The sequence below is a fragment of the Cyprinodon tularosa genome, unplaced genomic scaffold (genome assembly GCF_016077235.1).
Source record: "Cyprinodon tularosa strain WSP-4 unplaced genomic scaffold, ASM1607723v1 ctg603, whole genome shotgun sequence".
NCBI classification, from domain to species: domain Eukaryota; kingdom Metazoa; phylum Chordata; class Actinopteri; order Cyprinodontiformes; family Cyprinodontidae; genus Cyprinodon; species Cyprinodon tularosa.
This window is the reverse complement of record NW_024039345.1, coordinates 247,535-265,275: the sequence shown is the minus strand read 5'-3', so window position 1 is coordinate 265,275 and position 17,741 is coordinate 247,535. Positions and strand designations below refer to the sequence as shown.

General features: G+C 41.4%; 1 protein-coding gene across 2 annotated transcripts in view; it reads left to right on the top strand.

Moving 5' to 3' along the window:
- Nucleotides 1-2,175: 2,175 nt before the first annotated feature.
- The window catches only part of dicer1 (dicer 1, ribonuclease type III), a 29,440-nt gene continuing 13,874 nt past the window's right edge, over nt 2,176-17,741 (top strand). Inside the window, exons 1-22 of one of the 2 annotated variants that reach the window (XM_038307212.1) lie at nt 2,177-2,346; nt 4,601-4,656; nt 5,882-5,990; nt 6,107-6,316; nt 6,429-6,591; nt 6,672-6,802; nt 9,056-9,190; nt 9,273-9,433; nt 13,382-13,550; nt 13,645-14,117; nt 14,258-14,390; nt 14,466-14,708; nt 14,799-14,953; nt 15,027-15,159; nt 15,235-15,310; nt 15,397-15,536; nt 15,615-15,794; nt 15,890-16,103; nt 16,180-16,333; nt 16,413-16,595; nt 16,866-16,971; nt 17,050-17,225. In XM_038307212.1, the coding sequence (XP_038163140.1) occupies nt 6,203-6,316; nt 6,429-6,591; nt 6,672-6,802; nt 9,056-9,190; nt 9,273-9,433; nt 13,382-13,550; nt 13,645-14,117; nt 14,258-14,390; nt 14,466-14,708; nt 14,799-14,953; nt 15,027-15,159; nt 15,235-15,310; nt 15,397-15,536; nt 15,615-15,794; nt 15,890-16,103; nt 16,180-16,333; nt 16,413-16,595; nt 16,866-16,971; nt 17,050-17,225 (3,239 nt within the window). In that variant the 5' untranslated portion in view covers nt 2,177-2,346; nt 4,601-4,656; nt 5,882-5,990; nt 6,107-6,202. Of the gene's footprint in view, nt 2,347-4,600; nt 4,657-5,881; nt 5,991-6,106; nt 6,317-6,428; nt 6,592-6,671; nt 6,803-9,055; nt 9,191-9,272; nt 9,434-13,381; nt 13,551-13,644; nt 14,118-14,257; nt 14,391-14,465; nt 14,709-14,798; nt 14,954-15,026; nt 15,160-15,234; nt 15,311-15,396; nt 15,537-15,614; nt 15,795-15,889; nt 16,104-16,179; nt 16,334-16,412; nt 16,596-16,865; nt 16,972-17,049; nt 17,226-17,741 lie in introns of both variants that reach the window. The other variant, XM_038307211.1, reaches the window with a different exon arrangement.

Here is a 17,741-nt window from a genome sequence, read left to right as displayed (position 1 = left end):
ATATGGTCCGTTCAGTCACTTCAGCCTCAGGTGGGTTTAAGAGGAATTTTCTGCACCATTACATGAGTGGCCATTACATATGCTTACCGATATTTACGCCATTAAGCCTATGCCTCTAAAAAGGAGGTTTGAATCAATAACTTACCAGCTCAACTTAAATCATTTAAATAACATAAAGATTAAGAGTAGAGTTCATAGTTGTGCATTTATTACACAAAAAATTGAGATAATTGTGTTTTAGACTGATATGTTCTTTAGTCTACTTTAATACTCTGTAAGCACATTGCAGGGACACGACAGATATTATTTCTAAGCCTACTATCCAAAAAGTGTGGATGTAGAGCCACCCAGCAATCTACTTATCTTTCTTTTTTTAACTCTATCATGCACATTTCTGGTGGGGAAAAAAATTTATGAAAAATAAATAAATGAATTAGAAAATAAAAAAAAAATAAAATAAAACGCCTTCCAGAGGCGTAGAGAGATTATTAAGGGCCTGTTCGAGGCCTTTGGACCAGGCTCTCCAATCAGAATAGTAATAATGGCCCAAAAAAAGTTTAAAATATTTTTTTATTATTTTTTTTTTACTTAACACACATGCATGTATATATATATATATATATATATATATATATATATATATATATATATATATATATATATATATATATATATATATATATACACACACATATATATATATATATATATACACACACATATATATATATATATATATATACACACACATATATATATATATTTATATACACACACATATATATATATATATATATATACACACACACATATATATATATATATATATATATATATATATATATATATATATATATATATATATATATATATATATATATATATATATATATATATATATACCGTAAATTCTCTAATATAGGCCCGGGCCTTTATTTCACTCAAGTGCATCGCGGTCCAGGCCTTTATTGGATAGAGGCCAGAATTAGAGACAGCCCTCTATTGCTATTTGAGCAAAACAGACTACCAGTGGAATGAATAAAAATGAGATTTTGTGTCTATTTGAACCTATAAAACACTAGGTATATTTATTGAAAAAGTACAGTTACCATGTCTCGCTTGGTTTGAAGTAAAAAAAAAAAAAAAAAAATCCTCCAATTCTGTTTAATTCTCCTCCTCAGTTTTTCTCCTACTCTTCATCTCTCCCTTTAATCTCCTCATCACTCGCGCTCCTCCTCCTGTTCTGCTGTGTGTCTGTTCTCTTCCTCGTGCAGACGGGCAGCAGTCAGGGCCTGTCGTCCAGCAGCGCAGGGCTGTGGTACTTGTATGTTACTACAACAAGTATAATGTTGAGGTATGCCCAGAAAAAACGTTTATAGCCCCAGCCTGTATTAGAGACCGGCCATTATTTACCTCCTCTGACAAATCGAGACCGGCCAATGTTAGAGTCACGGCCGCTATTGGAATACAGGCCAATATTAGAGAATTTACGGTATTACTTTATGTTTCTTTCCTTTAGTGATTTTGTTACCTTGAAACTTTGAACATGGTAAATTGTTACTGAATATAAAAATGAAAAAAGATTCAAGATTTCTATATATATATATACATATATATATATATATATATATACATACATATATATAAATAAATATATATATACATACATATATATATATATATATATATATATATATATATATATATATACATACATATATATATATATACATACATATATATATATATATATATATATGTATGTATATATATATATATGTATGTATATATATATATATGTATGTATATATATATATATATATATATATATATATATATATATATATATATATACATATATATATATATATATATATATATATATACATACATATATATATATATATATATATATATATATATATATATATATATATATATATATATATATATATATATATATATATATATATATATATATATATCAACTTTTTTTGGGCCATTATTACTATTCTGATTGGGGAGCCTGGTCAAAAGGCCTCGAACAGGCCCTTAATAATCTCTCTACGCCTCTGGAAGGCGTAGAGTTTCCGTCTGAGGCGGGTTGGTTTCGTACGCAGGAACTCTATTCTCCGTCACTTACGCACATTGACCCTGAAGCTAATGAGCTAGGCTTGCGCAGACAGCGTAGATTATTTAGCGTAGCTGAGGCCCAGGTAACGGAAGTGGTCCCCCGTGGACGATTAGCCACAAACCGGGACAACGAGCCTTGGTGGAAGCGGAGATATCCACGGAGGCGCTTTAGATATTTTTATTCGGGACAATCAGAAGGAATTAACTCCACGGGTGAGTTTCTGAATGTCTGTTCGTTGTTTTTGGAATATCCCGTACTTCATAGCGGCCCTGCTAGCTGTTAGCCCGCTGACATGAGGATGATGAAGATGATGATGATGGAAGAGCGTGGCGGTGCGGGGTCGTCCCCATGCTGCGGGATTCGGGGCCAGGTTTCTGGTCCAATCCTGTCAGTTCGGTGAAACAAAAACACCTACACGAACCGGATCAGACCAGAACCGGGTTAAGAGATTTAATCACGTTAGCAATGCTAACAGTTTGATACTGGGTTCGGCTGACCAGAGTTCCGGTTCTGATTCGGCTAAAAGCCTCTGTAGAAGGTACCAAATCGATTGACGGTTCCTGGTTCTGTTCCAGGTTTTGCCAAGGACGCCTAGATTGGTTCGGATCAGGGGCTCATGGGGCTACTTTAGGTTCGGCCCTTAACCTTGGCTTCCAATCCAAACTCTGTGATTTTAGCCCAAGATATAAAGCTGTTTATTTGTGCCTGAACATCATTTGGTGTCTAATAGGGGACGTCAGCAGCTATATAGGTGTCTAATAGGTGATGTCAGCAGGTAAACACAAGGGCTCAGCAGGTGAAAATGGACTCAACCATTAATCCCATCAGATCTGTCAGTGATCAATAATCAGTGCTTTCCAAACATGGCCTGGAAGTTTACTTAGATTCAGCTGCAACTCTTAGATCAGCTACATTTTTTCCACACTGATCCAGTTTCCTGCAATGAATGCAAAGTTTGTTTCAGCCATAAAGCTGCTGTAATTCCTCATATAGAGGCGCATGGTTCTATTCTTCAGCCATAACAGTCCTCCTGTTGATGAAGATGTACTGATGCCAGCAAAAAGCTTTGTTTTCCTTGCCTCACACTATTTCTGCTGCATTCATCAAAAAAAAAAAAATATGCTTTAAGATGTTTTTTATGGATTTGGGAAAAGGGCATAGATCTCATGTAACAATGGAGATTTTGTTGTAGTTCATTATATTTTTTTAGTCCAGCTGTTAAGTGGTGTTTACCAAAAAAAAAAAAAAACAACCTCTCCATACATCTTTATATTTTAGAATAAAATTGGTACCAAATAAGATCAGATTTTGCTGATCAGGACTAAAAGAAAACCGGATATTGATAATTAGCAGGTGCTTGTTTGCTGCATCGTTATTATATATTATTTTATTGCAATAATGGTTGAAACAGAGATATAATGATAAATCCAACGTTTGAGCTTCTTTACCTGCAGATGAAGCTTTTATTGATTTCTGTAGGTTTCTAGGTTCCATCTAGATCAGGCATTCCCAAAGTCAGTCCCTGGAAGGGCTGTTGTCTTACAGGTTTTAGAGGTTTCTCTGCTTTAGCATAGCTGATTCTAATGATTGCAGTTCAGCAAAAGCGTGTTAATCAACTATCAGTGTAAATCATCTGTGCTGAAGCAGGGAAAACTCTACAATCTGCAGGACAGTGGCCCTCAAGGACTGACTTTGGGGATTCCTGTTCCAGAAGCTCCTTTTTTTTTTTTTTTTTTTAACTCCGATTGTTTCTGTTTGAGTCATTGTCTTCCTCTGTGTTTCATTAATCAAATTCCGCTTTATTTGTCAGGTTTGCACTTAAAATGTAGATGCATTCTAGATAAGATTATACAAAATCTTGTGTAAACATATAAAAAAAGTTTTTTATTTTTTATTTTTTAATGCAGGTGCTGCTAGGGGTTCAGTCACGGCCTAGTTTTGTTTTTTTCTTCCAAGATTTTTTCAGTCTGAAGCAACAGAACTGATGTGCTTATGGGTTTTCAAATTTATTTGTGAAATTTTTGGACTTATTACGGTTGAAATGGGTGTTGTTGCATTCAGGGTTCAACATTTGTTCGAACAAGATTCAGTCAGAATACTCAGCTACACACCCGAACCATGCTGATCTTCAGGGTCGCTCTAGGAGAGTTTGTCTGATGCACTTAGATAAATAAAAGTCAGATTCAGAAAAACAGTCATTGTGTCACAGGGTGCAGCAATGCTGAAATCTGGCTGCTGATCCTCATCATTACATAAAACAGCCTGTAAATAATTAACCGACAGAACAGAAATAGTCTCGTTCTGCACAAGCTTCCAGAACCCCTGAGAGCAGGTCGGTCTAACAGCTGTGCTCTTATGTTCCTAACTGTTAGTGTTTTTGTTGCGATTTGTCTATAAAAGGTTATAATAGGTTTTCAAGAGGGAAATAAAGTGTGCTTCCTACGTTTACTTCTCTGTTTTTTGCAGTTTGTGCAGAGCTACAGGATTCAGTTGGACTGCTACCGTATGACTCATGCTGACAGGTGAGCTGTTTGGTTTGGAAATGCACAGAAAAATCCGATGATTTTTCTACTCCGTCTTCCCTGAGTTGCTACTTTTTCTTAAAATATAAAATTCTTTTCCCGATCAGTGAACCCGCCTCTGCTTAGCTTAACTAGGATGACAATAACACTCCTCAATATGGGCTAGGGGTGTAAATAACACCCATCATGGCGATTCGATTCAGTATCGATTTCCTGACCAAACAATTAGATTATTTTCGATACTCAAAAATACATCATCATCTTTTTCATCCTCCACGTCTGTCTTGCCTACCTCTTCTTTCACCTCCGCTATCTCCACCATGTCTGTCTTGCCTACAGTTTACGCGACTGTGTGTGTGCATGCGGAAAGAGGGTAGTGGCTAAAGGAAGCGAGCTAGGAGGGCAAAATAGGTTTAGCGCCACTGCAGCACGGGAGTCTGAATTATGTCTAGGAGCAAATGGATAAAAATAGACAAGAGGAAGAAAAAAAGCATGAACTGATACTCTTGCAGACGTGTCGATGCATTGGATCGTCAGCTGTTGGATCGATGCATCGGTACAAAACGATTATTATTTACACCCCTAATATGGGCGCTGTAGCTCAGGCTGCAGGGTTCCTCTACTGCCCTGAAAAAGATTTTATAGCTCTAGATAAATATACATGGAAAATAAGGTTGAACGTGGATAAAAAAAAATATATATATATATATTCTTTCATTTTGTTAAGTATATGACTTCTATGCCAATAAGTCTAGTGATTTTCATTTATTGATCTATATTTAAAATATAACTATTCAGTATTTTAGTTTTCGGCTGACAGACTTAATCAAAAAAGACTTCTTTAACTTCCTGTTTTGTCACTAAATCATTTTTAATTCCAGTTGAGCTTAATCTTGTACTACATTTTTTCTTTCTTTTGAGGGCCATTTAAATTGATAAAACCTCAAGTAGATTGAGAAAACGTATGATCACTGAAGAAGCGCGACTGGTGAAGATACTTTGAACGCCTATATTATATCTTCTAGGTTTAAATGAGATATTTTGGAGTTGGCTACAATCTTTTATCAGTAGGTTTTGGCTTTCTAAAATGTGAAGATTGAAAAGTCAAGCACAAAACTGAGCTGTTTTTTTTAATTTAAATAAAAAGCGTCTTTCTTCCATATGCTGAATCTGAGTGTGTGTGTGTGGAGTGTGTTACCACAGCTGTGCTCTCTGCTTCTGTTAGGTCGGTTTCTACCTAAATGAAGAAAAGCAGCGGGAGTCGATGAACAGAAATGTTATCATGAAGTCCACATTAAACGTTCTCTTCTCATCGACAAACTCAGCTGATACCTGTGAGTATTTTTCATGATGGAGCTGCTCGACCTCTGGCTCGCGTCCTGGACTCATCAGGATGTAGATTTTCTGTTAGCCGTTGATTCATCAGTGTTTTTTTTAACTCTTCTATCAGTAATCTTCAGTAAAGAGAAAAAGAGGAAATGAGTTAAGTGGACGTCTGGAGGAGCGCACCCCCTTCACCTCCACCTCCAGCTCAGCTTAGTGAAGCATGGCAGGCCTGCAGCTCGTCACCCCTGCTACTTCACCCATGGGGCCCTTCTTCGGTCTGCCGTGGCAGCAGGAGGCCATCCATGACAACATCTACACGCCCAGGAAATATCAGGCAGGACCTCTGTTTTTTTTTTCCTCGCATTAACTGCCTTCCTGCATTAACTGGCTCAAATATGGCCAGGAAATCATTGCAGCAATGCTAACCTTCATGTCTGATTCTGAAGGTTGAACTTCTCGAAGCAGCTCTTGAACGCAACACTATCGTCTGCTTGAACACGGACTCAGGGAAGACCTTCATTGCAGTACTTCTAACTAAAGAGCTCTCCCACCAAATCCGAGGGAGCTACCAGGAAAATGCCAAAAGGACAGTTTTCCTGGTGAATTCAGGTAAGCTGGTGTTCATGATCCACTCATCCTAAAGAGAAGGTCTGACTGGTTGGCTGACGGCAATTTTTTTTATTTTTTAGTGTCATCTGTAATTCAACAAGCGGCAGCGGTCAGGACTCACTCAGACCTCCAGGTGGGAGAGTACACAGACTGGAAGGAGGCGTCAGCTTGGTCGGATCAAAGATGGAGTCAGGAAATATCCACAAATCAGGTGCACATGTTGGATCTTAATCATCCTCTGTTATAAATGCCAGGGTTTTGGGATGTAAAAAGGGACTTCAAAGAGAAATCTTGAATCTTTTTTCATTTTTATATTCAGTAACAATTTACCATGTTCAAAGTTTCAAGGTAACAAAATCACTAAAGGAAAGAAACATAAAGTAATACCGTAAATTCTCTAATATTGGCCTGTATTCAATTAGCGGCCGGGACTCTAACATTGGCCGGTCTCGCTGTCAGAGGAGGTAAATAATGGCCTGTCTCTCATACAGGCCGGGGCTATAAACGTTTTTTCTGGGCATACCTCAACATTATACTTGTTGTAGTAACATACAAGTACCACAGCCCTGCGCTGCTGGACGACAGGCCCTGACTGCTGCCCGTCTGCACGAGGAAGAGAACAGATACGCAGCAGAACAGGAGGAGGAGCGCGAGTGATGAGGAGATTAAAGGGAAAGATGAAGAGGAGGAGGAAACTGAGGAGGAGGATTAAACAGAATTGGAGGATTTTTTTTTCTTTTTTACTTCAAACCAAGCGAGACATGTTAACTGTACTTTTTCAATAAATGAACCTAGTGTTTTATAGGTTCAAATAGACACAAAATCTCATTTTTATTCATTCCACTGGTAGTCTGTTTTGCTCAAATAGCAATAGAGGGCTGTCTCTAATTCTGGCCTCTTTCCAATAAAGGCCTGGACCGCGATGCACTTGAGTGAAATAAAGGCCCGGGCCTATATTAGAGGATTTACGGTAGTCCTGTTTCATAGATGTACACATCCTTAAAGTTTGTGGAAACACATTTATCTACAGCAATCATTCTGCCTGAGTTTATTTTATTTGGTTGAACTTGGAGGAAAGTTAAAGGTATAGTGGAGGATTTTGGTAAATTTTTGAAAAGACCCGCCCTCTCCACCTAAAAAAATAAAACAGAAATGCACATGCTCAACCCTTTACCCGCTCCTGAGAGGGAATGGCTATTAAATGCGTGAGAGAGCTTGCACGAGCCCATTTCTCCTCGTGCAAGCTGTTTACAAGTTGCTGTGTGCATCGCTCATACAGGCTTACTTTCCAAAAGATTTGAAATTTTCCACTATGTAAGACTCACTCATAAGTGAAAATGGGGACGAGCACGTAAGACGGCCTTATGTACTGTAAACATATCCACAGAATGATTGACAGTTAGGAGGACCACTTATTTTGATTATCTACTTTTTTTTTTTTTTTTTTTTTACTCCTTACATGCTAGACAATGTTTCAAATTTGAAATACATCAATGCAATGTAATATCGTTATGCATTTTTAGAAACAACAGCAAATAATAGAAGTAGAAAAGTTGCACTCCGTCTATTCCTATTAAAACCTCATTCATTGAAAAATAATAATACCCCTGCATTATAGATTCTGAATGGCTTTGCATCACAAAATGCTGCACAAAATCAGTGCAATGCAATACCTCGACGCCTGATGTCCCCGCCCCCTCCACAGACGCTCTGCTGCACCTCTCCCAAAGTGCCGCGGACAGGAGACCGGCTTGTTTTGTTTTTATGACCGAAATTACGGTAAACAACTCGTGAAGTTTGACCCAATAGAAGAGCGAGGTGCGCGAGAACGCTGGGACCCTTTTTCCACCTGGATCACCGCTCTTTTTGGCCCTCATGTCCCTCCGTCATCGGACTAAACTCGCCCCCACTTCCTCACCGCTTCGGCCGTATCTAGACCCACAGTGTGTAGCACAGACCACGCTTAAATATTGAACATAATTTAAAAATGTATTTTAAGCTTACTGCAACACACTGCTGTAAGAGTATAACCAGGAAGCGAGGTAGGAGGGCAAAATAGGTTTAGCGCCACCTCAGCACGGGGAGCAAATGGATAAAAATAGACCGGAGGAAAAAAAACATGAATCGATTCTCTTGCAAACGTATCGATGCATCGGATCGTCGGCTGTTGGATCGATGCATCGATACAAAACGGTTATTATTTACACCCCTAATTTACACATCACTTCCTCTAGAAATAAAGGAAAATTTAGAGCATGAATCTTAACAGTAATATTTAAAACATTAAAACTGGTCAAATCCTTGAATTCTTGACAGGCTTTTTAATAGCATCCAATCCTCCTTTTCTAAGGTTCCCTGAGAACTTTTTTCTAAAAAGGATGGAAAGCTGCTTTCACTCCTTTTGACGACACAGATCTCGGAGTCGCCATCAATCTGTCCTCTGATCAGTTATGTTGTTCCTCAGGTGCTGGTGATGATGTGCAACATCTTCCTCCATGTTCTGAAGAGTCGGCTCTTACCTCTGTCTAAAATCAACCTAGTGGTGTTTGATGATTGCCACCTGGCAATCACAGAGCACCCGTACCGTGACATCATGAAAGTAAGGCTGCTTCCAAAACCTTTAGCCGCACACATACCGGGCATCTGAGCTGACATGGGTTGTTCTTTTAATCTGTGTTTAGTTTTTCGAAGAGTGCACTAGTGGGCCGCGTATACTGGGCCTCACCGCTTCCATCCTCAACGGGAAATGTGACCCGTCGGATTTGGAGCAGAAGATCCAGAATCTGGAGAGAATCCTGAAAAGCAATGCTGAAACGGCCACCGACTTGGTGGTCCTGGACAGGTAGGAACCACTTTTACTGATTAAAGGACGGAACTACATCAAAAACAGACGTGGTTTTATTGGATTACATTTAGATCCATTAGAGCCGGGATTCATTTTCACTAAAAGAGGCTGTAGTATAGCTTATAGCAATAGGGAATCCATTATTACCTTTAACAGGAAGGAATAAGGCCTCTTTAGAAACTGTTTAAATTTATTGAACAATACAGAATCAGAAACTGATGCTTAGAATCACCAAATCTAAACGGAGCTCCACCAGAAACTTGGTTCAAAACTAAAGGGGGAAATAGACTGGAAGAGATACAGCAGCGAAGCAGCTTACGCACATATGTTGGAAAACAGAAAGTTCCACCAGAGGCTGCAAAGCACGCTCCACAGCAACTGATTTTCCTGAGCAGAGAAGAAGTAATTTAATCAGTTATATATTGATACTTTTCATGGTGAACAGATCTGTAGGAAAATACTGCTATGATGCTTAAGAGGGACAATGCAGGACGGACGTGTTTCTTTTGTGACTCCCTTTTACAGTGTTGCTTTACGTCACACTCCCTTGCATGAAATTTAAAAATAAGTTCATCAAAGCTCGATGGGAATCACCTTTCCTTGCCAGGGTTCCCGCGGGTCCTAAAAAGTCATAAAAGGCATTGAATTTTTCAAAATAAAACTAAGGCCTTAATTGGTATTAAAATGTCTTAAATCAGTCTTTCGTAGGTCTTAATTTTTAAAACATCATAAATAGGATTATTTTTATTACAATTTATTTTTGTAATCTAAATAAAACGTTAAAATTAAAAAAAAAATTGTATTATTTAAAAAAGAAATAACGGCTCGCCATTATTGGTTCTGTCCTGATGGGGGAACCAATAAAAGCGTTGTTGTGGCCGGGACATTTGGGAGATGCACCATTTACTTTTTGTCTGGAAAATATGAGCAAGTGTAAATGTAACAAAAATTGGCTCCAGCCAAGAGTTTTCTCCGTGGCTAAAACCAGGGAACATACATGAGGCACGGTGTACAGGTGCTGGTCATAAAATTAGAATATCATGAAAAAGTAGATTGATTTCAGTAATTCCATTTAAAAAGTGAAACTTGTATATTATATTCATACATTACATACAAACTCATATATTTCAGATGTTTATTTTGTTTAATTTTGATGATTACAAATGACAACAAATGAAAATCTCAAATTCATCATATCAGAAAATTAGAATATTACTGAAGACCAATAAAAACAAAGGATTTATAGAAATGTTGGCCAACTGAAAAGTATGAACATGAAAAGTATGAGCATGTACAGCACTCAGTATTTAGTTGGGCCTCCTTTGGCCTGTATTACTGCAGCAATGCGGTCGTGGCATGGAGTCGATCAGTCTGTGGCACTGCTCAGGTGTTATGATAGCCCAGGTTGCTCTAATAGTGGCTTTTAGCTCTTCTGAATTGTTGGGTCTGGTGTATTGCATCTTCTTCTTCACAATACCCCATAGATTTTCTATGGGGTTAAGGTCAGGAAAGTTTGCTGGCCAATTAAGAACAGGGATACCATGGTCCTTCAACCAGGTACTGGTAGCTTTGGCACTGTGTGCAGGTGCCAAGTCCTGTTGGAAAATGAAATCTGCATCTCCAAAAAGTTGGTCAGCTGCAGGAAGCATGAAGTGCTCTAAAACTTCCTGGTATGTGGCTGCGTTGACCCTGGACCTCAGAAAACACAATGGACCAACACCAGCAGATGACATGGCACCCCAAACCATCACTGACTGTGGAAACTTTACACTGGACTTCAAGCAACGTGGATGAAGTGCCTCTCTTCTTTTCCTCCAGACTCTGGGACCTTGATTTCCAAAGGAAATGCAAAATTTACTTTCATCAGAGAACATGACTTTGGACCACTCACCAGCAGTCCAGTCCTGTTTCCCTTTAGCCCAGGCAAGACGCTTCTGACGCTGTCTGTGGTTCAAGAGTGGCTTGACACAAGGAATGCGACAGCAGAAATCCATGTCTTTCATACGTCTGTGTGTGGTGGTTCTTGAAGCACTCACTCCAGCTGCAGTCCACTCTTTGTGAATCTCCCCCACATTTTTGAATGGGTTTTGTTTCACAATCCTCTCCAGGGTGCGGTTATCTCTCTTGCTTGTACACTTTTTTCGACCACATCTTTTCCTTCCCTTCGCCTCTCTATTAATGTGCTTGGACACTGAGCTCTGTGAACAGCCAGCCTCTTTAGCGATGACCTTTTGTGTCTTGCCCTCCTTGTGCAAGGTGTCGATGGTCGTCTTTTGGACAACTGTCAAGTCAGCAGTCTTCCCCATGATTGTGTAGCCTATAGAACTAGACTGAAAGACCATTTAAAGGCTTTTGCAGGTGGTTTGAGTTAATTAGCTGATTAGAGTGTGGCACCAGGGGCCATCAATTTTGAACCTTTTCACAATATTCTAATTTTCTGATATGATGAATTTGAGATTTTCATTTGTTGTCATTTGTAATCATCAAAATTAAACAAAATAAACATCTGAAATATATGAGTTTGTATGTAATGTATGAATATAATATACAAGTTTCACTTTTTAAATGGAATTACTGAAATCAATCTACTTTTTCATGATATTCTAATTTTATGACCAGCACCTGTATTTTGTGCAAGAAGTCGTTCAAGCTCGGAACGATGGGAATTAAGGCAGTGGAGTCACACATGCGAAGCCCGAAACACAAAGCGTAAAAATCGAGTTACCGAGAAACAGCCGGTGTTTCTCAGTTTTGTTCCACCCTTGTCTCTACAACGCCTCTACTTATCACCAAATCCAACGTGTTAAGAAAACGATACATAGAAAAATAACTGCAAAAAATACTGGTTATGTTGTGGCTTTAAAACTGATTTGTTTTGTTCCCTGTTAAAACAAAGTTTGTGAATTCAGTTAAATAATTGTTAAATATATATGTCATTTGTGTGTTTTTAGCCATAATGTGGGACAAGGGGATATCGCATTTAGGAAAAGGTGCATGTCAATATATTTGACCTTTAAAAAAAAGAATTTGTCCCGCTCAAATGGGGGAACCTGCTTTAGTTTGTGGGCGGCAGGGGAGACATTTTTAAAAGACAAAAAATCTAAACTATCCCGTACAAACTGGGACATCTAGGCTGTGTCTGAACGTCCACCTTAACCCCTTAATCCTTTAATCAATATATAGAGTGGTGACTATGGTGGACTTTATAGTGAACTCAGTTACCCCACCCTTTGGACAGATGATCCCTACTATTCACTCTCTGTTGGTCACGTGACTCCGCCTCCAACGCACAGTGCCTTCGCCAACTTTATTTGTCACCGCTGTCAGGTAGCGACAGCCATGACAAAAAAATCCCATAATGCTTTGCAAAAAGGGAGCTCTTCTTGAAGCTTTCGGGGATATATCTGCTCGTCTAGTTACTATGGATGATCACTACTTCTCAAGGTGCATTGTGGGAAATTTCGAGTACACTATTTTTTTATCCACTTGAAGTTCAGACACTCAGTTAAATCGACATTACCACTACATACGGCCCTTTATATTGATTAGGGCCAGCATCTGTTACAGCCCTAATTACTTTAGTAAGTTTATGTTTTGTATATTATTTTATAGATCACCAAGGAGAACGCTCACCTCAGCATTCTGTCTTCTGGTTGATGAGGTCTTTGTAAGAGGAACTTTTGCCATCAGATGTTTTTTTTTTTTTTTTTGCCAAACAGGAGCGTATATGCCCCTTAAATTAGAATCTCGACCTAAATTAGGAACAGTGTTGTGTAAACAATGTAACTGTCTAAAATGGGAAGCTGTGACACGCATCTCATGAAGATACGAGATGTAACGCATCTGGTGCATTTACTGCTTTAGGAGGAGACTGGTAAAATATTGGTGAATTGGAACCTCTCTTGCTCTGGTTTCTGTCGCAGTAACAATGGCTGCATGTTTCAGGTACACCTCTCAGCCGAGGGAGGTGGTGCTGGACTGTGGTCCCTACGTGGACAAGAGCGGCCTTTCATCCCGTTTGCAGGCAGAGCTGGATGAAGCTCTCCTCTTCCTCAACGACTGTAACATCCATGTTTCCAGGGAGGACAGAGATCCCACCTTTATATCCAAACAGGTGTGAATCACACAAACATGCAGATTTATATTGGAAATAAAGACTGTTAAAATGGCTCCTGAGTGTTTCATCTGATTCCCTCATCTTGCTGTAGATCCTGAGCGATTGCCGGGCTGTGCTGCTGGTTCTTGGTCCCTGGTGTGCAGATAAGGCTGCGGGTATAATGGTGCGGGAGCTGCAGAAGTACATCAAACACGAGCAGGAAGAACTCAATAGAAAGTTCCTGCTCTTTACCGACACCATCCTGCGTAAGGTGCACGCTCTCTGCGAGGAGCACTTCTCCCCCGCCTCCCTGGACCTGAAGTTCGTCACGCCGAAGGTCCTGCGGCTGCTGGAGATCCTGCATGAGTATAAGCCACTGGAGCGACAGCAGTTCGAGAGCGTTGAGTGGTACAACAACCGCAACCAGGACAACTACGTATCGTGGAGCGACTCGGAGGACGAAGACGAGGACGAGGAGGTGGAGGCCAAAGAAAGGCCCGAGGCTAACTTTCCTTCTCCGTTCACCAACATCCTGTGCGGGATCATCTTTGTGGAGAGGCGCTACACAGCTGTGGTTCTGAACCGGTATGATGATCCAGATCTGATATTCTCCAAGAATTTTCTTTATTTCCTTCTTACTTATTGAGAAGAGTAGTTTTAGTTCACATGATCAGCTGATAAAAGCAGTCAATGAGCTTCCAGGTTTACCACTATTTGTTTTTTAGTCTGATCAAAGAAGCAGGGAAGCAGGACCCAGAGCTGGCCTACATCAGCAGCAACTTCATCACCGGCCACAGCATCGGCAAGAACCAGCTGAGGAACAAGCAGATGGAGGTGGAGTTCAGGAAGCAGGAGGAGGTGAACAACTTTTCCTTTGTTGGACCGTGTACAGCTGTGACAGGACGGCTGAGTTAGTCCATCTTCTCCTCGCAGGTTCTCCGAAAGTTCAGGGCTCATGAGACCAACCTGCTGATTGCCACCAGCATCGTGGAAGAAGGTGTAGATATTCCAAAGTGCAACCTGGTGGTCCGCTTCGACCTGCCCACAGAGTACAGGTCCTATGTTCAGTCCAAGGGTAGAGCCCGGGCCCCCGTCTCCAACTACATCATGTTGGCTGATTCTGAGCGGACCAAGAGCTTCGAAGAAGATCTGACCACCTACAAGGCCATCGAGAAGGTATATTTTTGTTTTCTAAAGTGAGGAATATCATCTGATGGAGGAAAAGGACAGGAAAACTTCATGGTGCTGCGACTTTCCTCTGAGCAGATCCTGAGGAATAAATGCTCTAAATCCGTGGAGGTTGGAGAGTTTGAAGCGGAGCAGAGTATGGATGATGATAACCTCCTCCCTCCGTATGTCCTGCGTTCTGAGGATGGAGGTCCACGCGTCACCATCAACACTGCCATCGGGCACATTAACAGGTATCCTCCTCAGGTCTGTGTGATTGGATGGGTTCTGAAGGAGAACGAGTGTTTAAGCTCCTGCTGTCCTCAGGTATTGTGCTCGGCTGCCCAGTGACCCGTTCACGCACCTCGCTCCCAAATGTAAAACCGTGGAGACAAGAGATGGACGCTTTCAGTCTACGCTCTTCTTACCCATAAACTCTCCTCTGAGAGTTCCAGTCAAGGTACAGACCCTTTGCCGTAGTTTCTTAATGCCTGATCTCATGCTGTCCATCATACTGAGGGGTCTGTATGTTCAGGGTCCCGTCATGAACTGCGCCCGTCTGTCTGAGAAAGCTGTTGCTCTGCTCTGCTGTGAAAAACTCCATAAAATAGGTAAACCTCAGAGTTAGATTATCAGGAAGGCTAATTTGGATCTCTGCTGTTTGATTCGGCTCATCCTGCTCTGCGCTCCTTCACAGGCGAGCTGGACGACCACCTGATGCCTGTGGGGAAGGAGACGGTGAAGTACGAGGAGGAGCTTGACCTCCACGACGAGGAGGAGACCAATGTCCCGGGTCGGCCCGGCTCCACCAAAAGGAGGCAGTGCTACCCTAAAGCCGTACGTCTGCCTCTTTTCAGCCCAGTCATCTGAAGTTGGATCAGTAACCTAACGGCGTTGTGTCCTGTTCTTCGACAGATACCAGAATGTCTGCAAGACAGCTACGCCCTGCCGGAGCAGACCTACTTCCTGTATGTGATTGGGATGGTCCTCACCACGCCGCTCCCCGATGAGCTGAACTTCCGTAGGAGGAAGCTGTACCCCCCCGAGGACACCACTCGATGCTTCGGCATCCTGACAGCCAAACCGATACCCCGAGTGCGTCTACATCCGCACGCTTCTCTTTCCATGAATCCTGCTATGTTTCTCCCCTCTCTGGGATAACCGCGATTCTACATCTTCTTGGTTTATAGATCCCCCATTTCCCGGTGTACACGCGCTCTGGGGAGGTGACCATCTCCATCGAGCTGCAGAAGTCGGGCTTCACACTCAGCTCGGCCCAGCTGGACCTCATCACCCGCATGCATCAGTACATCTTCTCTCACATCCTCCGTCTAGAGAAACCTGCACTTGAGTTCAAGCCAACGTTGGCGGACTCGGCTTATTGCGTTCTACCTCTGAATGTCGGTGAGTGCTCCTCCTCTTCCTCATACTATACAGTCCCAGTCGGCATCCTAACCTCATCCCATGTCTTCCGTTTCAGTTGGAGACTCTGACACTCTTGATATGGACTTTATGTTCATGGAAGACATTGAGAAGTCAGAGGCCCGAACAGGCATTCCTACCACTAAGTACACCAAGCAGAACCCCTTCATCTTCAAGCTGGAGGACTACCAGGATGCTGTGATCATTCCAAGGTACCTCAGTTTTGCTCTGATTGTTTCACACCCTGCAGACAGTAAAATGCTGAACAGCTGTCGGCCGTCTCCTCCTCAGGTATCGAAACTTCGACCAGCCTCATCGTTTCTACGTCGCTGACGTCTACACAGACCTGACGCCGCTCAGCAAGTTCCCATCGCCGGAGTATGAGACCTTCGCAGAGTACTACAAAACCAAGTACAACCTGGACCTGTCCAACCTGAACCAGCCGCTGCTGGATGTAGACCACACCTCTTCAAGGTAAGCAGGACTCAGACTTGATGGGTTATTCTGAGAAGCTAAGTGAGTTTAAGAGGCAGAGGAAGCTCACCTGCCGCCCCCAGTTCCTCATACTGCCAACATATCTGACCGTCTTATTGACAGGAATCAAGTGACTTAAGTAGCATTACCCAGACTTTTGGACTGCTGACAGCACAATAAACCTCATTCTTTGGATTTTAAAACTGTTAGAAATGCTGTTTTTTGCCATTTTGGTTGGGCCTCAGTTGATCGGGTCTCTGCTGTCCTCAGACTGAACCTGTTGACGCCTCGACACCTGAACCAGAAGGGGAAAGCTTTGCCTCTGAGCAGTGCGGAGAAGAGGAAGGCCAAATGGGAGAGTCTGCAGAACAAACAGGTAGATCTGTTCAGCGTTTTGCTTGTTCTGTGAGTACTGCAGCTTTCAGCCTGTTAACCGTGGATGTTCTGGTGTCAGATTCTGGTTCCGGAGCTGTGTGCCATCCATCCTATTCCGGCCTCCCTGTGGAGGAAAGCTGTGTGTCTGCCCAGCATCCTGTACCGCCTCCACTGCCTGCTGACGGCCGAGGAGCTGCGGGCTCAGACTGCCACCGAGGCTGGAGTGGGGGTGAAGACCCTCCCCCCTGACTTCAGGTGACTCAGCAGACCCAGTCATCTCTGTTGCATCATTTAGGGTTAATAGCAATTGTTCTTTAAAGCGATTATCTTAGCGTTTGAGCTCATACTCTGCAGCTGTGAGAGGAGAACTAGTGCCACTTGGTGCTCATACTTCGGGAATAATGAAAACTCATTATAATATACAAATTTTCCCATTTATTCTGCAGATTTTTATTAATTTTTTTGAAGAACACAAGCATAGATCACTGAAACTTCAATTTATGTCCTATAGTTATTTAACGGTCATGATATCAATGTGATGCTGCTCTGATCCCTAACCCTTTATGTCCAGACCAACAGTAACTGTGAGGTTCAGGAGTGTCAACCACAAATGCAGAGTGAGCAAAAATTAAAGGACAAAGCTGAGGCCTAGTGTTGATATTTATATAGGAATATATCAGGTCTGCAACTTTGCTCTCTGATCAGTAATCAACCATTATTGATCTTAGGAATCTGTGGCCAACATTTTAGCCCATCCCTTCTCAGGTGCTA